Raw genomic sequence first — 16,567 nt, forward strand, 5'->3', positions numbered from 1 at the left:
CATCCCCTTAAGACCGAATCAGACTAGCAATCGCCGACTCGGATTGGAATTGGCGATTGACCATTGTCCTTTAAAGCCCGTATCAGACTACGGATTGAGATTGAGATTAGCCAATGAGAGCAAAGCAGCGAGCGATTTAATCGGCTCTCATTGGCTAGAGGACAATCGTCACTCGCCAATCCCAATCCAATCCGAGTCAGCAATTGCTAGTCTGATTTGGCCTTTGGGGCCAGTTTCACAAACGTCGGTTAACTAATAACCAGAGTTCAGTCGACGCCCTATCTTTTTCCATCCTATTATTTAAGAGGAGACAGGGAATCAATTAACCTTCGGTTAACCGACGTTTGTGAAACTGCTCCTTAATCGTCCGCTCATGTATTTCAAATTATCAAGTATGAAAACGTTCCCAGAAAATTAATGGTATTTCGCAATATTTGATAAAACAATGCTTGTGTGTAAACGAGGAAAATTATATGGTATTTACGTCTACGAGGCGATAAAGTGCACGCTTGCCGTCTCTACAATTTCGCTGATCGACGAGGACACGCGCGCGTGATTTCCCGTGGAATTTCACGAAGAGACAGACACGTTCCTAACGCGATCACGATACCGCCTTGGCGAGGCCGCGCGAATAAAGTTTCGATCGGACGTCGCTGTCCCGGAATCCACGTTCGTATTTCCCGCGGCCAGGTCGGCGCGTGTTACGCGATTGCGCAACTCGGGCGCTTTCGCGTTTAAGCGCATTCGGACACGTACAGCGTGAACGCGCGCGAAAAAGCGATATCGAGATTCGCGGGCTCGACGAAATCGCGTATACCGGTTTCTCGATCCCCGCGGGGAAAAGTAACGCGCGCGCCGTCGCGAAAAGGATCGCCACGGGTGGTATATCTTCATTGATCTTCTGGAATCGCGCGCGTCTCTCCCTCAAGGTAAGCCGGTAGCGCGGGTCTTCCCGCGCCACGTCTTATTCCTATACAGTCCCGTCGTCTAGTTTCTTTCTCGTTTCCGATTACACGCGCCTGGCTGAAAACGATTCTCCCGTTGCGCACCTGCCGTCCAGTTTAACGTGCCCCGTCTGGCGCGATCTATCAAGCCCGAGGAGGCGCGCGCGATTCGACGTCCGGCCGACGGACGTATTCGCGATAGCCACATTAACATATTTAATCGTGTATTTAACACGTATTTATTAACGTACATACCAGCTTTTCTGTCGCGGCGAATAAGACGGACCGCCTCGGCGCGATAATTCGTACGTATCTCGACGTATTTATCTAAGCGTGCTTAACTTAGCGCCACTGGTTATGTAAATATTTGCGGATTGCGATATTTAGATGATGGAACGTTATCGCGTTGCCAATTAGCGGGAGCCAAAATACTCGATGCGCAACTTTTAAAGAGAATTGCGCGATTTCGCATACCAGATTTAGTACTCGATCGCGAGAGATAAGATACTCGGGGTCCGTGAAGCTCCGATCTTTCTCAACGGCAGGGACTTTTTTTTATGCGTACAGATCGAAAGTGTGCGCTCTGAACTAAAGCCAGCGGCACACGATACTATTTTACCTACTGGATTGCTCGCGAGAGCCAATCAGGATTTAACTCTAAGTCACCTGATCTAAAACTCTGCATCCTTGTTGGCTCTTGCATAAAATCCAATATGCAAAATAGCATCGTGTGCCGCTGGCTTTAGTTTTGACGATACCATGCTGTTCTCTGATTCAGTCCGAACAGTGGGACACTTTCGATCCGTACGCACAAGCCTTATAATTTGTGTATTACACAAACGTTTTTCATGAATTGAGTTCTAGATTAAAAAAGTGCAAAAGGCGCAGAATCACTCCGGCCGAATCCACTGGGAGAAGCTAAAGACCTAGAACTTGGTCCAAGTTTTCTAGCATCGCGGGCACAGGCCTTAAAGAGGACTCTGACAGGGTTCTATTTTTTCACCGATGAAAGTTAAAAATAAACGATAAAGCTGAAAGAGAGATACCTTTATCTCTCTTTTAGCTTATCATTTCGACATCGACGGCCCGTTAACGGGACCTCCCCGGTAATCTGGCGCCGTCGCCACCACCGAGATTAGGCGTCCGAGAGCTCGTCCTGGCCGGCGATTCCCGCGGCCTTTGAAATACTGAAATGAGTCTCGGTACACAGCACAGGCGCCACTGGTGCGCCACGGCGCATCTTATCGCGGGCATTGCAAACACCGCTCGGCTAAACTCGTAGTTTCCTATCGCGCGCTCTCGTCTATCAAACTAGATATATATATGTACGCACGTGTGTGTGCGTACACCGCGGTATATGCATACAATACGACGGCGGTCCGGTGCGTATTCGCGCGCACGTATGCATATACGGGGTGTCCCTCGCGCCCGTCGAGTCGGGATCTCGTCCCGCGTTATGGGTATCTGATACGGAAGCGGATACGGCATCTATTTTTAGCGAGGGGTGCATTCCCGTGGGAACAAAAATAGACGACGGTGTCCCGTCCGTTCCGCGCGCGGAGATGCACAAAAGCGCGACTCTCTCTCGTACGACGGAGATTGATTCGCCGGGGGTCAAATCGGCTCTTAGCCTTTAACGAGTCGACCGGCCGGCCGCTCGTTGCATATGCAACGGGACAATAAATAATACGGGTTGTTGTCGAGAGACCAAGACGCGCGTAAAAACAAAACAACGTATTTGCTCCAGTCTGGCGAATCGAATTAGAATATTCATAAACGTCAATCAATAGCATACATTGTGCTATCTCTCTTTCTCGACTGTCAATATCTTACACATTGAAATACACGATCTAAATTGTGTTATACGAGGGGTAAACCGCTGAGGGCATTGCGGTGCACAGATTTGCGACATCACTAGGCATTTTTTGGGCATTAGTGGGTGTAAAGGCCCGAGTCCACGATGCTAGAACGTGGTCCAAGCTTTTATGGAATAGCTGCAAGTTGATTGGCTACACATTTCTCGAAACTAGAACTTGGACTAAGTTCTAGCATCGTGGACACAGACTTTTTTGGCCCTTTACTTGGCCCTGCTGGGGCGTTGTAAAGAATCTAAAATGAAAGATAAAGTAATGCACTATTCCGGTTAAGAGGAGTCTCTAGGATAAGTGGTGTATGTGGAGATATGCATAAGATTGTAACCCTAAGGGGAGCAAGATTATTATTAAATAAAGTAATGCACTGGACATTACTGTCTAATGTTAATGCATTGGTAGGCACTGGTGTACAGCGATAGCTGGAACGGTTGCGACACTTTTTTTCAGTGAGTTTAGGAACATGCGTTTATTATATTTTACTCGATGGCCATTCCGAAACTATTCTGAGCGTTTTCCATCTACCGCTCAAGTAAAATTTTCCTCAGGAAAAAAAAGTTTTGGAACGTACACCTGAATCTAAATGCGCTTTCCTAAACTCATTTTAAAAAAGGGTGTAACCATTCTGTCCATCACTGTACATGATTTTGGTCAGCGGTTTAGCCCTCGGTATTACACGAAAATCGTCGAAAAAGTCGTAAATCCACGCTTACTTAAATAAGTTACGAAGGAAGCCGCGAAGCGTTTCTGCACGCGTGCAAGGTGGACGCGCGCGCTCGATCGGTCGGGCCGCGTTTCGGCCCGCGTTCTCCTCTCGGCGAAGCGGGACCTGGCGGCTGCGGCACGTCCGCGACGGAGGTGAGGAATTTGGCAAGTGCGTCCCTGCTGGTAGCGGAGAATTGTGGGTTATGGCTGGAGCTCTCGTTGCGCTCGCCGTGTACGCGCGGCGGCACGCACACGCGTGCACGCACGAGGAGGGGCGGGTTTCGCGATGGCCGGCTTTCCTGCGAGCTAGAGACCCTGTAATCAGAGACTGGACGTAAGAGTTCGTCAAATTCCCGCGAGTGAGAGAGAAACATAGGCTATCTCACTCTTTTACGTTTCTACGATGTATGTTTCTCTTCTTACTCGCAGGAATTTGACGAACTCTTACGGCCAGTCTGATTACAGAATCTCTACTGCGAGCTAGAGATCCTGCAATCGGAGACTGGCCATAAGGGTTCGTCAAATTCCCGCGAGTGAGAGAGAAACATAGGCCTATCTCGCTCTTCTACGATCGTAGAATAGCCTGTGTTTTTCTCTCACTCGCGGGAATTTGACGAACTCTTATGGCCAGTCTCTGATTACAGGGTCTCCACTGCGAGCTTACGCGAGAGCCGCGTGTCGTTAGGTATGCAACGCGCACCTATACGGCGCTACACGCGCGCGGTCGTAGAAAGGCCGTTTGAAGGACAAGGGTCACGTCTCTTTCTCCTCTCTCTCTCTCTCTGTCCGAGCGCCGATATATATACGCGACACGGCCGCCTGCCTTTACTACCTTTACCGTATAGCCGTCGACCCCGATGCGTGCCGCCTGCCCTCCCCGCTGCCGCGGCGCGATCGCGGCGTGCACGCGTGCCATGCCCTCGCGGACGAGCGAGCGGACCGCGAAATTCTTTCCTTCCTTTTGGAATAGATTAGACGGAGATAGCCGTGGATGTGCGCGGGAATCAGGGTCAAGACTGAGAATCTACGAGCAAAGCGGATCTAGCTGGAGGGAGAACTGGCGAAAAAATGTAGAAAAGCGTTTCGAGAGCAAAGGACGTGCGTCTCAATATGAGTTGAATCGAATGAGTTTCGATTCGATTCCGGTTTCAATTAATGCGACTCGAGTCTGAATTTGAAAATTTCAAGTCTATTAGATGGTTCGATCGCGCAAATTATATTTCATGCATTCGACACTACAACCACTCATTGATTCTTACTTTTGGATTCAACCAGTTACAGATTTTTCATCTAATTGTAACAGTTGCGACATCAAATAAAGTATCATTAGTTTTATGTTAAATATTTAAGTGTCTTTTACTTTAAAATAAATTCATATTACGCTATCAATATTATTTTTCCCCACATCAAAATATTCAGTTGTTATCCACATATTTAAAATTCATCTTAATAATTGCGTTGTTAATTAAAAATTATATTTCACGACTTAAAAAATTCTTGATTCGCGCATCTCTAATGCATTGTTAGGAACGTCAATAGCAGAAGTGGCGCAGGATTAGTGAAGAAAATATGAAGGACGGAGAAGATGATATTCCGTCACCCGTATTTACGTACCACCACCATTGTGTCTCGTAGCTTTCCGCGAGATCTCAAGAGATTGCATGATTTATTTTCGATAAACAAACGGGCGATAAAAATAATCAAAGTGCGATGCTTCGAGTTTTTTTTACATGTCTGCACTCTAAGCCGCTTTACGTGCATTTCCAGTTCTTTTCGTACGAGAGATTTGAAATCGTATGTTACGCGGCTCGCAGATTTTTCATTACAATGAATGAAAGATCGAAATCTTACGACTTGAATTATTTTTCCACGTACCGCCCTGCTTCGTACTGACGCATGCGGCTTATCTTCTTACGTGCGAGATTTTTAACGCGCGGAACAGCGACGTGATTGTCGTCGTGCATGTGCACCTACGTTACGCAGTTACTTGGCTCGGCCATGCCAAGGTTGGGAACCTTATCTAAGCTTCAGGGTGTTTGACCCAACTGGGAAAACACATTGGCACTCCGATGGCTTTGCATCGGTCGCGCGCGAACCGCTTAAAGCGCCGTTCACAATTGGCTTTTTCTTATCGACCGCAGCGAACGTAAAATGCGGCACGCGACGTCGCGGAGATGGAAACGTCGATATTAACTCTTTTTCAAAATTATAACAATTGTATAGACCTACGGGCTTCCCTCGTATTTTAGTTTCTTCTTTCGAAGAAAACGAATTTTTTTGATTCTTTTATCTTTATGATAGAATCAACGTACGAATCAAGGGATTCTTTATGTCGAGTCGTATCTCGTTCCGATTCGATTCGCATTTCAACAGTTTCCACGTCTCTGGTTTCAAAAACGGTGTGCTGTTGGACATTGAAAATTGAGAATTGAACTATTAACTTTCTCTTTATCGATTGCGTTAAAATATATATAATTAATGCACGGGAAAAAATAATGTTGCAACAAGGTCAGTGTAATTGAAATAAAGGCCTTGACACAACGTCAGTATATTAATGAATGAAAAACATCAGATAGTTGTCCTAATAATCTGGATAATTTTCCATGGCAAATAGAATTCAACGAATTGTCTATGTTCGTGGCGGCCCGTGACGTTAACTCAAGCAACTTAATTGTTTTTTAATTCAACAGCGTCTTAACTAGACTGAATCTTACCGTGGGTGAACGCACAGCTTTCTTGAACTTTTCTAAATGCGAATATGTTAATGTGCCGATTCATTGCGCTCTGTTACAATTCATGCTAAATCCATCGACAGAAGAAATGACCCTCCCCCTCTCTCTCTCTCTCTCTCTCTCTCTCTCTCTCTCTCTCTCTCTCTCTCTCTCTCTCTCTCTCTCTCTCTCTCTCGCGAATGGTTCTCTCTCGCTTCCGCTTCGCCGGAAAACGCGAATCGGGTTCGCGCGAGACGCGGCGGATGTAAATCTCGGCGGATTAATTTACAAATGTAAAATATCGAGCCGATCAAAACAACAACCCCTGCCCCTGCCCCTCCCCGCTCGCCCCGTCAGTCTCTTCACTAGCGAGTCGCGTCGCGGGGGCGAAGTCGGAAGGCCGCCGGGCATTATTCTTGCGGATCGCGACGCGGCGCGCGTCGATAAGTAATTGCATCCAATCTCCCTGGAATTCGCTTTCGGGCCGAGTGCCGCGACGACGGCGTCGGCCGTTCCGTTTCTTCCGCGTCTCCTTCTCTCGTTCGTCGAAATTTATTATCGGGGGAGAAAGAGAGAGAGAGAGAGAGAGAGGCGGCTACTCGCGGCGGCTCGCCCCAATGATTTACGAACCGTCCCGCGCTCCGCTAGACGCCCCTTTTTCTAGCGTCTGAATTTATTTCCGCGCGTCGCGACGCCGCCCGCGACCTCGGCGCGATCGGACAAACGCGAGCCATTGTCCCGCGGGACGATACAATTCTTATTTTTAGAATTGACGAGCGCGAAAATTTCGTACGACTCGTTTTCCCGCCCCGTGAATAATCAACCGATCGATTCCTCGCAGCGGACGATTCAGGGGGTCGATCGTGTGTCTTACGATAGAGTGAAAATGCTAAAAGTGAGCGGCTTTGTCTCTTTCTGAGGGAAATAGTTAGGGGCAGTGTCCACGATGCTAGAACTTGGTCCAAGTTCTAGTTTCGAGAAATGTGTAGCCAATCAACTCGCAGCTATTCCATGAAAGCGCATCTCTTGAAACTATAGAACTCGGACCAAGTTCTAGCATCGTGGACGCAGGCCTTTAGAGAGAGACCAAGCTACTCACTTTTAACATTTTCACTATGTTGCAAGATGCACAATTGATCCGCTGCCGGCGGGTCTTTCTTCCCCGAACAACTCTTTTTTTTTCACGTTCCTTGGTACTAAAAACATTCCCCTCCTCCCTTTCGCGGTCGTGCGTCGATTCGATATCCGCGGATTATGATTTTGGCTTATCTCGCGAGATGTGTATGTACGTACTTCTGTCAACGCGGGACGACCGGGACGGTAGCGACGGCAGCAGAGCAACAGCCAGCGATGGTATCGCATTCCAAACGAAACTCCAGACACTTCAGCCGACGCTGTCGCGTGTCTCGGGGACGGCGCGCGTTATTTTTCTCCCATCCGTGTTTACACACGCTCCCGTGCAAACACCTTGCCCGTATCGCTCCGCGCGGCGATTGGTATGCGGCTGGGAAGGTCGACACTCGAGATCTGCGTACGCCACTGCACACGATAAATATCTCTCCGCGGCCGACTCTCCGCGCCCAGCCATTAGACGGATCCTTCCCCGATCGCGCTGAGAGTTTACGTTTTTTTGTTATTTTATCACCGCGCCGACGCGAGCCCGCGCGTACGCGCGTCGCTGGAAAATTGTGGTTCACACCGGGAGGAAAAAAATAAGAGGAGACAAAGAGATGAGAATGAGGAGTGTCTCTTGTTTTTGTCGAGTCGGCGTTTAATTCGAAACCCCGGCTCGGGTGATATTTTTCGCAATAAATTCTTTACACACGCAGCGATTCTAATAGGATACTTGTTAGCATCAAGAGTTAAATCAATTGTAGATTTAAGGGGATCCTAAAGCCGCTGGCAAACTCGATCAGTGTCGATAAGATGGGAGACGGAATTAAAAACGTCAGTTATCGGCATTTTAGACGTCACGATGTTCACGATGCTAGAATTCGGCCCGAGAAATTTATAGACAAAATCACTTGAATTCTGCTCTTTTACAACTTTATACTGTATTGTCGATATCATAAAAGGCAACGTGTTTCATTAGATAAAATTATTTCTAATCAGATGAAATCGTACGAAATCTAATGAAATCATGTAATCGGTGGGACATTTTAGCTAGTGGTTACCCCCTTGATTATTAGACTATGAACCAATGTGATCGAAAACGGCTTCTTCTCTAGTTCATTATAAAAATTTAACTCGCTGGTACCTGAGACGTGACTCGCATTTTCGTATTAGTTACGTATTGATGTTATATATTAACGCTCTCGCGTAGAATCGACGTCATGCGCGATTAGAAGAATTTAACGAATTGAAGTTCTCTCTCTCTCCCTCTCTCTCTCTCTCTCTCTCTCTCTCTCTGACGGCGCAAAGGACGGCAAATAATTCTCGCGCCGCGGTCGCCGGCACCGTTTCATTGAGGTTTTTCTTAATCCGGCTGCAAGATCCTTGGAAACGGGAGCGATTACGAAAATAAAAGACTCGCGGACGTACGTCGCTAAACGTGAAATAATACGTCCCGTCTGTCTCTCTCTCTCTCTCTCTCTTCCTCTATCTCGATATAGAGAAATGAGGACACTTAAGAGCTGCGGCAAGCTGCAGTCAATTCCGTAATTGCTTCTTTATCGTGATCTTCAGAGAACCGACAGAATTGCTTTATTACAGGGCTTTCAGTCTGCTTCCAATTTTCCGAGCCCCGCGCGCGTGTGCGTGTCCCACATTTCGTGACTGCGTTTATTGTATCGCGAGACGCACGCGGGACGCACCTCGCGATTCTCGCGCTTCCTCCCCGACGGCGCGTTATCCCCCATGATTTATTCCCCCACCCGGGAGCCGCGGGATCGAGAAGGATCGCGCTTTTACTCCAACGTCGAGAATTCCGACGGCGAGCACAGGCGGATCTGATATGCCTCGCGCGCACTGCAAACTCGCGAGATCTTCCCTCCCCCGCGTAGATCACTTGGAACCAAACTGTCTTCCGGTGCGCCTTGAAGCGTCGGAAGCGAGAGCACTCGTCTCGATCGCCCTAATGTCCGGACAGTTTCGTGCGACCGCGGTTGCCTCTCGGGACACCCTGTATACCCGGCGTATCTACCTCGCGGTTGATTTCGCGCTTCTGGTCCGCGGCGCGATAACACGATGGGGAATAAAAGCCGTGCGGCGGCCGCGGCGGCGGCGGCGGCCAGAGACTGCTAAAGGACCGCAGACGATCGCAGATAAACATGAAAATTCGACGGCGACGACGACGTCGAACGTCGACGACGACGGCGACGACGTTGGCGACGGCGGGCGACGCGACAGGCGTCCTTGCTCCAACCACTCGCGCTACTACCGATGACGTAATCGTCGCGATACCCCGCAATCTTGGCGCCGCGGTAAACTCGTAATATCTATTTTTATCTGTGGTGGAAGCACAAGGGGCCCCCCGACTCCCCGCCGCCGCCGCCGTCGCCGCCGCCGCCACCGCCGCCGCCGCCCGCGCCCCATCTTTCTCTTTCCCGTGCGCGACGCCGCTCTACGGCACGCACTCGCCAGCTCTCGTCGCGGTGCCGCGCGGAAAGAGAGAGCCAAGCCAAGCCGAGCCGAGCCGAACCGAGCCAAGCCCCGACCCCCGAGATGTCCGAGCGGGGGCCTCGGAGATCGAACGATGTTTATTGCGGTCGCGATAAGGCTGTTTTTCGGTCGCGTCGCACGTTTTCGTCGCCCTCGCGACCGAGCCTTCGATCCGCCGGATCCCCCGAGCCCCCGATCGTCTCGTCGGAGGTCTCCCCCGGGGCCCGAGGCCCGGGATTCCCCTCCGCGGTCGTCGATCGCGTTACCGATCATCGGCAAGCGATCGCCTCGTCTTCGACGGTCGCGTCGCACGCTTTCGTCGCCCTCGCGACCGAGCCTTCGATCCGCCGGATCCTTCGAGCCCCCGATCGTCTCGTCGGAGGTCTCCCCCGGGGCCCGGACTCCCCTCCGCGGTCGTCGATCGCGTTACCGATCATCGGCAAACGCTCGCCACGTCTTCGACGGTCGCGCGCTAGGTGACGCGAAATCGCTCGCTCGGAGGCGCGTCGCGACGCGCTGCAGCGTAGCAACGGTGTTGGGCGTTTACGCTTAAAATATGATCGACGTCTATATGTATACTATGTAAATTATATGTTCAACGTGCCGTGTAAACAATGAGTAATCCACGGATCGTTCGAACGCTCGTACTTCGTCGGGAATTTATGTCTTGTCAGCGATTTTATTTTCAGTCGCTGGCTGTTTTGTCGGGCGCAATTTTTAGGACGCTACGGAAATTTAATAGTGATTTTGAAGATCTTGCTTTCATATGAAAAAATAAACTCGATAAATAACGTGTAATATTGCTTTTCCTCGCTTAGCAGTTCAATATAAATAACAAAGTTTTGTAGGACTGTTTGCGAAAAAATTGAGTTGTAATATTGGAAATAAGTTGCGAAAAAGTAAAAGAAGACGTAAAAAAATACAGAGATACGAGCGTGTGACTTGTGCTCGTTTCTACCAATGCAGTTTAACTTTGGTCACGGTTCAACTTACTTTAGATCTTTTTGTAGTTTTAAAAATTAAAGAAAATATAAAAAGTAATTCAAACCGAGATTAAAGTTAATCTGCATCGGTAAGAAACGGGCATTAAAAGAGTTGTATGGTGTCCGAGAGTTTAAAGGATCTCAGTTTACATTTCGTGTTATGCAACGAAACATCACTCGCAATATTAAAATACACTACTAGACATTAGGAAAAAATATTCAATGCTAAATATTGATGAGAATAGAGAAAATAATATTCAACCCTTCGAAGCACACATTTTTCCTTTCAGCCGATTTTTCTGAAATTTAATATTTAATGGTTCTTTTGGACATAAAGACATCGGAGTGAAAGAAGCTGGTTTTTTAATTTTGAAAGGTGTGACATATATGTGCTTCAAAGGGATAAAATACAATAAATATTAATAAACGTCAGAAGGAGGCGAGAGTATTTGTTAAATATTGCATAAACACACATACACACAATATTAAGTTAAATCTATAAGACTAGAGAAAATCTCAGCAAGACCGGTAACATTGGTCAAGACGTGTCACGGTGATCGTGTTAACATTAATCCGTGACCGTCCCGTGTCATTGTATTCTGGACTCGAACTCAAGCACCATTCGACATTGCACCATCATGCGGTGCACCTTATGTCTTCCTCCGTCTGAATTCTCATTTTGCCCGGCCGCTACGTCCGGCCTGCGGGATCCTGGCGCCGATCCCAAGCGGTGGCGACGTCACCGGAGACGCCGTAGCGACGAAAAGCGTGGGATTTGCCGGGCGCCCCTTTGTAACATCGCCCGCAGCTTCTCCCCGCAGTGAACCTCTTTACCGGAAAGAGCCACTCGTTGACAAAAGATTGCGGAAGGGTCTCCTTGTCTCGGCGACATCCGGTAGATAAACAACATGGAAAATCGACGTGTCTAGACGATTTACTTTCGACGAATGTGATTAAGCGTAGAACTATACAATGGCCCGATCCTTCGCGACGGTAATTCGTGCTGTCCGGTTTCCGACTATAAGGTGATCGCACCCGACGCATGCGGCAAACCATTTATTTGCGTGTGACAGTGCAGAAAAAAAGAATGGTTTGTAAAGCGACGGTGAGATAATCTGACAATGGAAGAGGCCTAAAGTCTTCAATCTTTTCCCGACGTGGAGCAGATAAACAATATTCTACAGATATCAAACAACGTAACAGTGGAGATCTTACAAATAAATACCGTATTTTTTAAACGTCTTTTGCTTTAAAACAGTCTTGCTGAGATTTTCTCTATTCGGCGCGCAAAGAGGATTAACAAGAATAAGCTAAACAGAGAGGATGCCATTTTTCGTCGGGTTGGATCTAGATCGGATCTAGTCTAACAATAATACCTCTGTGTCAAGTTTTTCAACTCGGTAAACTGCACGTCGATTATCTGTCGGTATTTAAAACGCAGCTTTTCGTTGAAACAATAAATCCACGTATTTAAATCGATAGGGCAAATAAAGAATCGTAAATTCGCGAACTATTGGAGGATTCCTTGTCGTCTTCTTAAATTTTATATACGTATTAGTACGTAACACGCTAATGCTGTCTCGTGTATTTATTTAACGTGACTATTTTGAAAAGAGAAATTTGATATACTTGACTGTAATTGTACCCGTTGCGGCTTTTTAATTCGCGAATGGAAAGCGTCCCTCTTATGCCAAAACGATGAAAGTGTAGCACAGCAAACAATACATATACGTTTAACTGTGAATTTCCAAGATTTACCGAATTGCACGTTCAAAACGATAAAAGTGTAGCATAGCAAAAAAAATAGAGGGAAGTCCTCTATTATGAGGTAGGCTTCTAATTTAAGATAGCAGGTTTCAACGTCCAAATTCAATCGCAACTCTTTCTTCGCGACGATTACACGTCAAACAATGCATTTTCCATTAAACATACTTCACTGTAAGGGCAATAAACTCACGATGGAACCAACAAATGTTGTCTATTAATTTATCAAAAACCTCACTATCTGATATTAGGAACATATCTCATAATAGGACACTTTTAATTGTGAATTTCCAAGAATTCCATTAAACATACTTCGCTCTAAGGGCAATAAACTCACGATGGAACCAACAGAATGTTGTCTATTAATTTAGCAGAAACCTCGCTATCTCATATTAGGAACATATTTGATAATAGGACACTTTCAATTGTGAATTCCCAAGAATTTACCAAATCGCAGATTCATGGTATTGGCGCAAAGGGGGACGAAATGTAGGAAGCAAATGTAATGTCATTTATACTCGACGCGCATGATGCAGACCAGCAATCCTCAATAAAACGTCCCCGGGTTTTTTTTTCTTTCGCAGGTGATACGGGACAGAGGGAATGGTGCACCCTGGCGTACTGGGAACTGGACGGTCGAGTCGGCCGTCTGTATCCCGTGGAACCATCGACGGTGAACGTCTTCGACTCCCTTCACGACGGCGACGGCCTCTGTCTGGCGACTCTGGCCGAGAATCACAATGCGACGTCCGCGGTCCAGCGTACGCGCAACAAAATCGGTCTCGGTAAGTCCCTTCGCGGAAACCCATCCGTTTCGAAGAACGTCCTCATTTTTTTGTTTTGCTTTAAGAGCCAGTGCGTTCTTTTTTCTAGGAATCTGCCAGGCTTATTAAAGATATTAGAGACTTATGTGCTCATTTGTGCCATTTCTTGCCAAGAATAAAGTTGTTTTTAACTTTTTCTTCCACACACGTAGAATCTTCAGGTTTATTGGAAATGTGTATTGTTAGACGTAAGTTTATAAATAATTTTCATAATAACTATATTTTCGCAATAATTATAAGATGTTAGGCAGTATATTGTGTTTTGTTATCCCGAGGGAGAAACCGCCGAGGGGAAAACCGCTGACCAAAATCTTATACACCAATGGCCACTAATGCCCAGTGGGCATTACTTTATCTTATCACCTTATTTTACCTTATTTTATATTTATAATGCCCCAGCAAGCCCTAATGCCCAAAAAATGCCTAGTAATGCCCAGTGATGCCGCAAATTTGTACACCACAATGCCCTCAGCGGTTTCCCCCTCGGAAACCGCTGACCAAACTCTTGTACACCAATGCCCACTAATGTCCAGTGGGCATCGCTTTATCTTATTATCTTATTTATCTTGTTTTATCGTATTATATCTTTGCACAGTAAAAAATACAATGTTAATGTTAACATTTTTCACATGTCCCAAAAAGCCCACTCTAAATTTTAAGTTAAAATAACATTCACACCATTTTTTACTGTGTATAATGCCCCAGCAAGGCCTAGTGCCCAAAAAATGCCTAGTAATGCCCAGTAATGTCGCAAATCTGTACACCACAATACCCTTGGATTATCCCATGGGTAATGCAGATTTTTAGAGAGTATTTTTCAAGTAAAAAGTTTGAAATTTTAATTTTAATCCAAATTACGTCTTCCGTTATTATTTGCAACTTCTTGCCATCTTAATCCTAAATTTTCAATTCCCTGGCGATAAAAGTCTTTCGGTTTTGAGCCAAAGAATAAATCAAGCCGTATAGAGTGGGCAGTGAACAACTAAGAGCGTTTCACATGCATACTTGGTACACGCGATGGTACTAAACTCATAAAGACCCCGGTACGTGACGAGTAATGAGGGGAACGTGTTTCTGTCGCAGGATTAACGCTCAGCCAAGAAGCGGACGGTGTATGGGCGTACAATCGGTCGGAGAACCCGATCTTCGTCAACTCGCCCACCCTGGACGACCCGGAATCGAGGACGCTGCTGGTTTACCGGGTGCCGCCGGGTTTCTGTCTCAACATCTTCGACCGCGCCAAGATCCTGCAGCTTCCATACGGCGGCGGTGGCGGTGGCCGGGCCGCCGGCTTCACCGCCTCCGGCCCCGTCGACATTAACTCCGTCCGCATCAGCTTCGTCAAGGGCTGGGGACCCAAGTATTCGCGGCAGGAAGTCACTTCCTGCCCGTGCTGGCTCGAGGTGCTCCTGGCGCCGTGCAGGTGATCATCCCCGAGGCTGACCGGGCCGAAAAAAGCATCGTCAAGTCTCGTCCTCAACTCGCGCCTCTTGCTCCCCCCATCGTCATCGTTGTCGTCGTTGTTCTCGGGGAGGATTGGTGATAATGTTACGGCGAGAGAGAAAGAGAGAGACCGTGGCCTTTAGCTCCGTCCTAGCGAGAGCTGTGTTAATAATAAATAAATAAAAAAAGAACACGTGTGCGTGCGCCGGGGGCGATTCCCAGCGGCGCCGTGCCCGGGTCGCCCCGACACAACCCCAGCAGTCTTACCAAAGTACACACCGTCGAAGTAATACGTTTTAGGAACAACGTCGCGTACCGTTTTCGTCGGTAGAACGAGAAACGGGAATCGAGCGGAGATCGTCCGCGAGCGTGTTCATCGAGCGCGTACGAACGGAGAGATTCACATCGAGGCTCACACGAATGGGACTTGAGATCTTTACGAAGCGTGCGTTTGAGATTCTCTCCCCCTCATTTTTTTAAATTTTATTCTCTAATCGTTCAGGCGTCGATGCTATTCTCGAGACTCGTGTGAGAATTTCCGACGGAGGAAGCGGAGAGAGTCGGGGCTTCCGGTAGGTCTAGTCACTTGCGTTTATGGTCTGCGCGCGCCGGCTCGCGAATTCGCGCGCGTGGATTCTGAATTCAGCATGGCAGGGAAAATTCTTAGTCTCGTAAAGATGAAGCATGAAGCGAAAAGAGTAACATCGACGAAACAGAGGATAGACGTAGACAGAGAGTACCTTTCACGATGGATCTTTGAAAAGGATTTTTTCGGGTAATCGCGCTCTCGTTCTCGTGTCAGTCGTTCGGAAAAGTTCAAGGAACAGCGCGGATTCATCGGTATGTAGTAACGGACAGGACAATTCAAGGAAGCTAAATGACCCGTAACGTAGCGCAGAAAGTAATCGAACGTGCGGCTGTACCTCGACAATTATTCGGTAAGTTACAAACGGGCTTATCGCAAACTTATCCGCACGCTCGTTACACTTCGTAGAACTTATATTATTGACGAGAAAGAGAGAAAAACTACTGTTCGACACGTAAACGTTAGTGTATCTCTCTTTCGTATATTTTAACAATCATTGCAAAACGAAATAATGTAAATATTGACCGAACAATTTTTACTCGTGAATTTTTATCAACTCAAATTCTTATAATTCACCGTTTATTTGAGAGTCATGCCCGTACAGCAGCACAAGTTCTTTGGCGAGACCTACGTCGCGAGGGGACAGTACTGAATCGAATGGCCACGCGATCGGGTCTAAGACGTGCCACGAGTCCCGGGTGTGCGATCTCCGATCGTCGTTCGGTGCTGTACATACGTATAGTACATGTACATACACTGTGCCTTCCCAGCTTCCCTCCTCGGTGCAGCGCGTACTCTCGGGAGACAAAAGTGCGCCGCGTGCCAAGCTCGTTTCGCACGAAAAAAAGAAAAAAAAATTACGCCTCCTCCTCGACCGGAGCTTTGTACTACAGTAATACGATGTACTGTGATAAGAGTTCGAATCTTTTCTTTCTTCCTTTTTTTACGATTGCGAAGCAAGCGAGACAACAGAGAGAGAGAGAGAGAGAGAGAGAGAGAGAGAGAGAAACAAAACGAGATGCGTTAGCGTATAACGATTAATTAAACGGGAAAGATTCTGCGTGTCGGAAATGAGGGACGCGCGTTGCTAATTTCGCGAGGATCATCTTCTCTAAAGCCTGGTGCAGACTGCACGC

The 16,567-nt window shown here is 47.4% G+C and overlaps 1 protein-coding gene across 2 annotated transcripts in view; it reads left to right on the forward strand.

Moving 5' to 3' along the window:
* Positions 1-16,430, forward strand: part of LOC105564226 (mothers against decapentaplegic homolog 6) — a 60,916-nt gene extending 44,486 nt beyond the window's left edge. For both annotated transcript variants that reach the window (XM_012016457.1, XM_012016456.1), the window contains 2 exons: positions 13,163-13,363; positions 14,486-16,430. In XM_012016457.1, coding sequence (XP_011871847.1) covers positions 13,163-13,363; positions 14,486-14,829 — 545 coding nt within the window. In that variant the 3' untranslated portion in view covers positions 14,830-16,430. The remainder of the gene's footprint in view (positions 1-13,162; positions 13,364-14,485) is intronic.
* The last annotated feature ends 137 nt before the right edge of the window (positions 16,431-16,567 follow it).

Source organism: Vollenhovia emeryi, unplaced genomic scaffold, assembly GCF_000949405.1.
Source record: "Vollenhovia emeryi isolate VEMERY1.0 unplaced genomic scaffold, V.emery_V1.0 DF939167.1, whole genome shotgun sequence".
Taxonomy (NCBI): Eukaryota; Metazoa; Arthropoda; class Insecta; order Hymenoptera; family Formicidae; genus Vollenhovia; species Vollenhovia emeryi.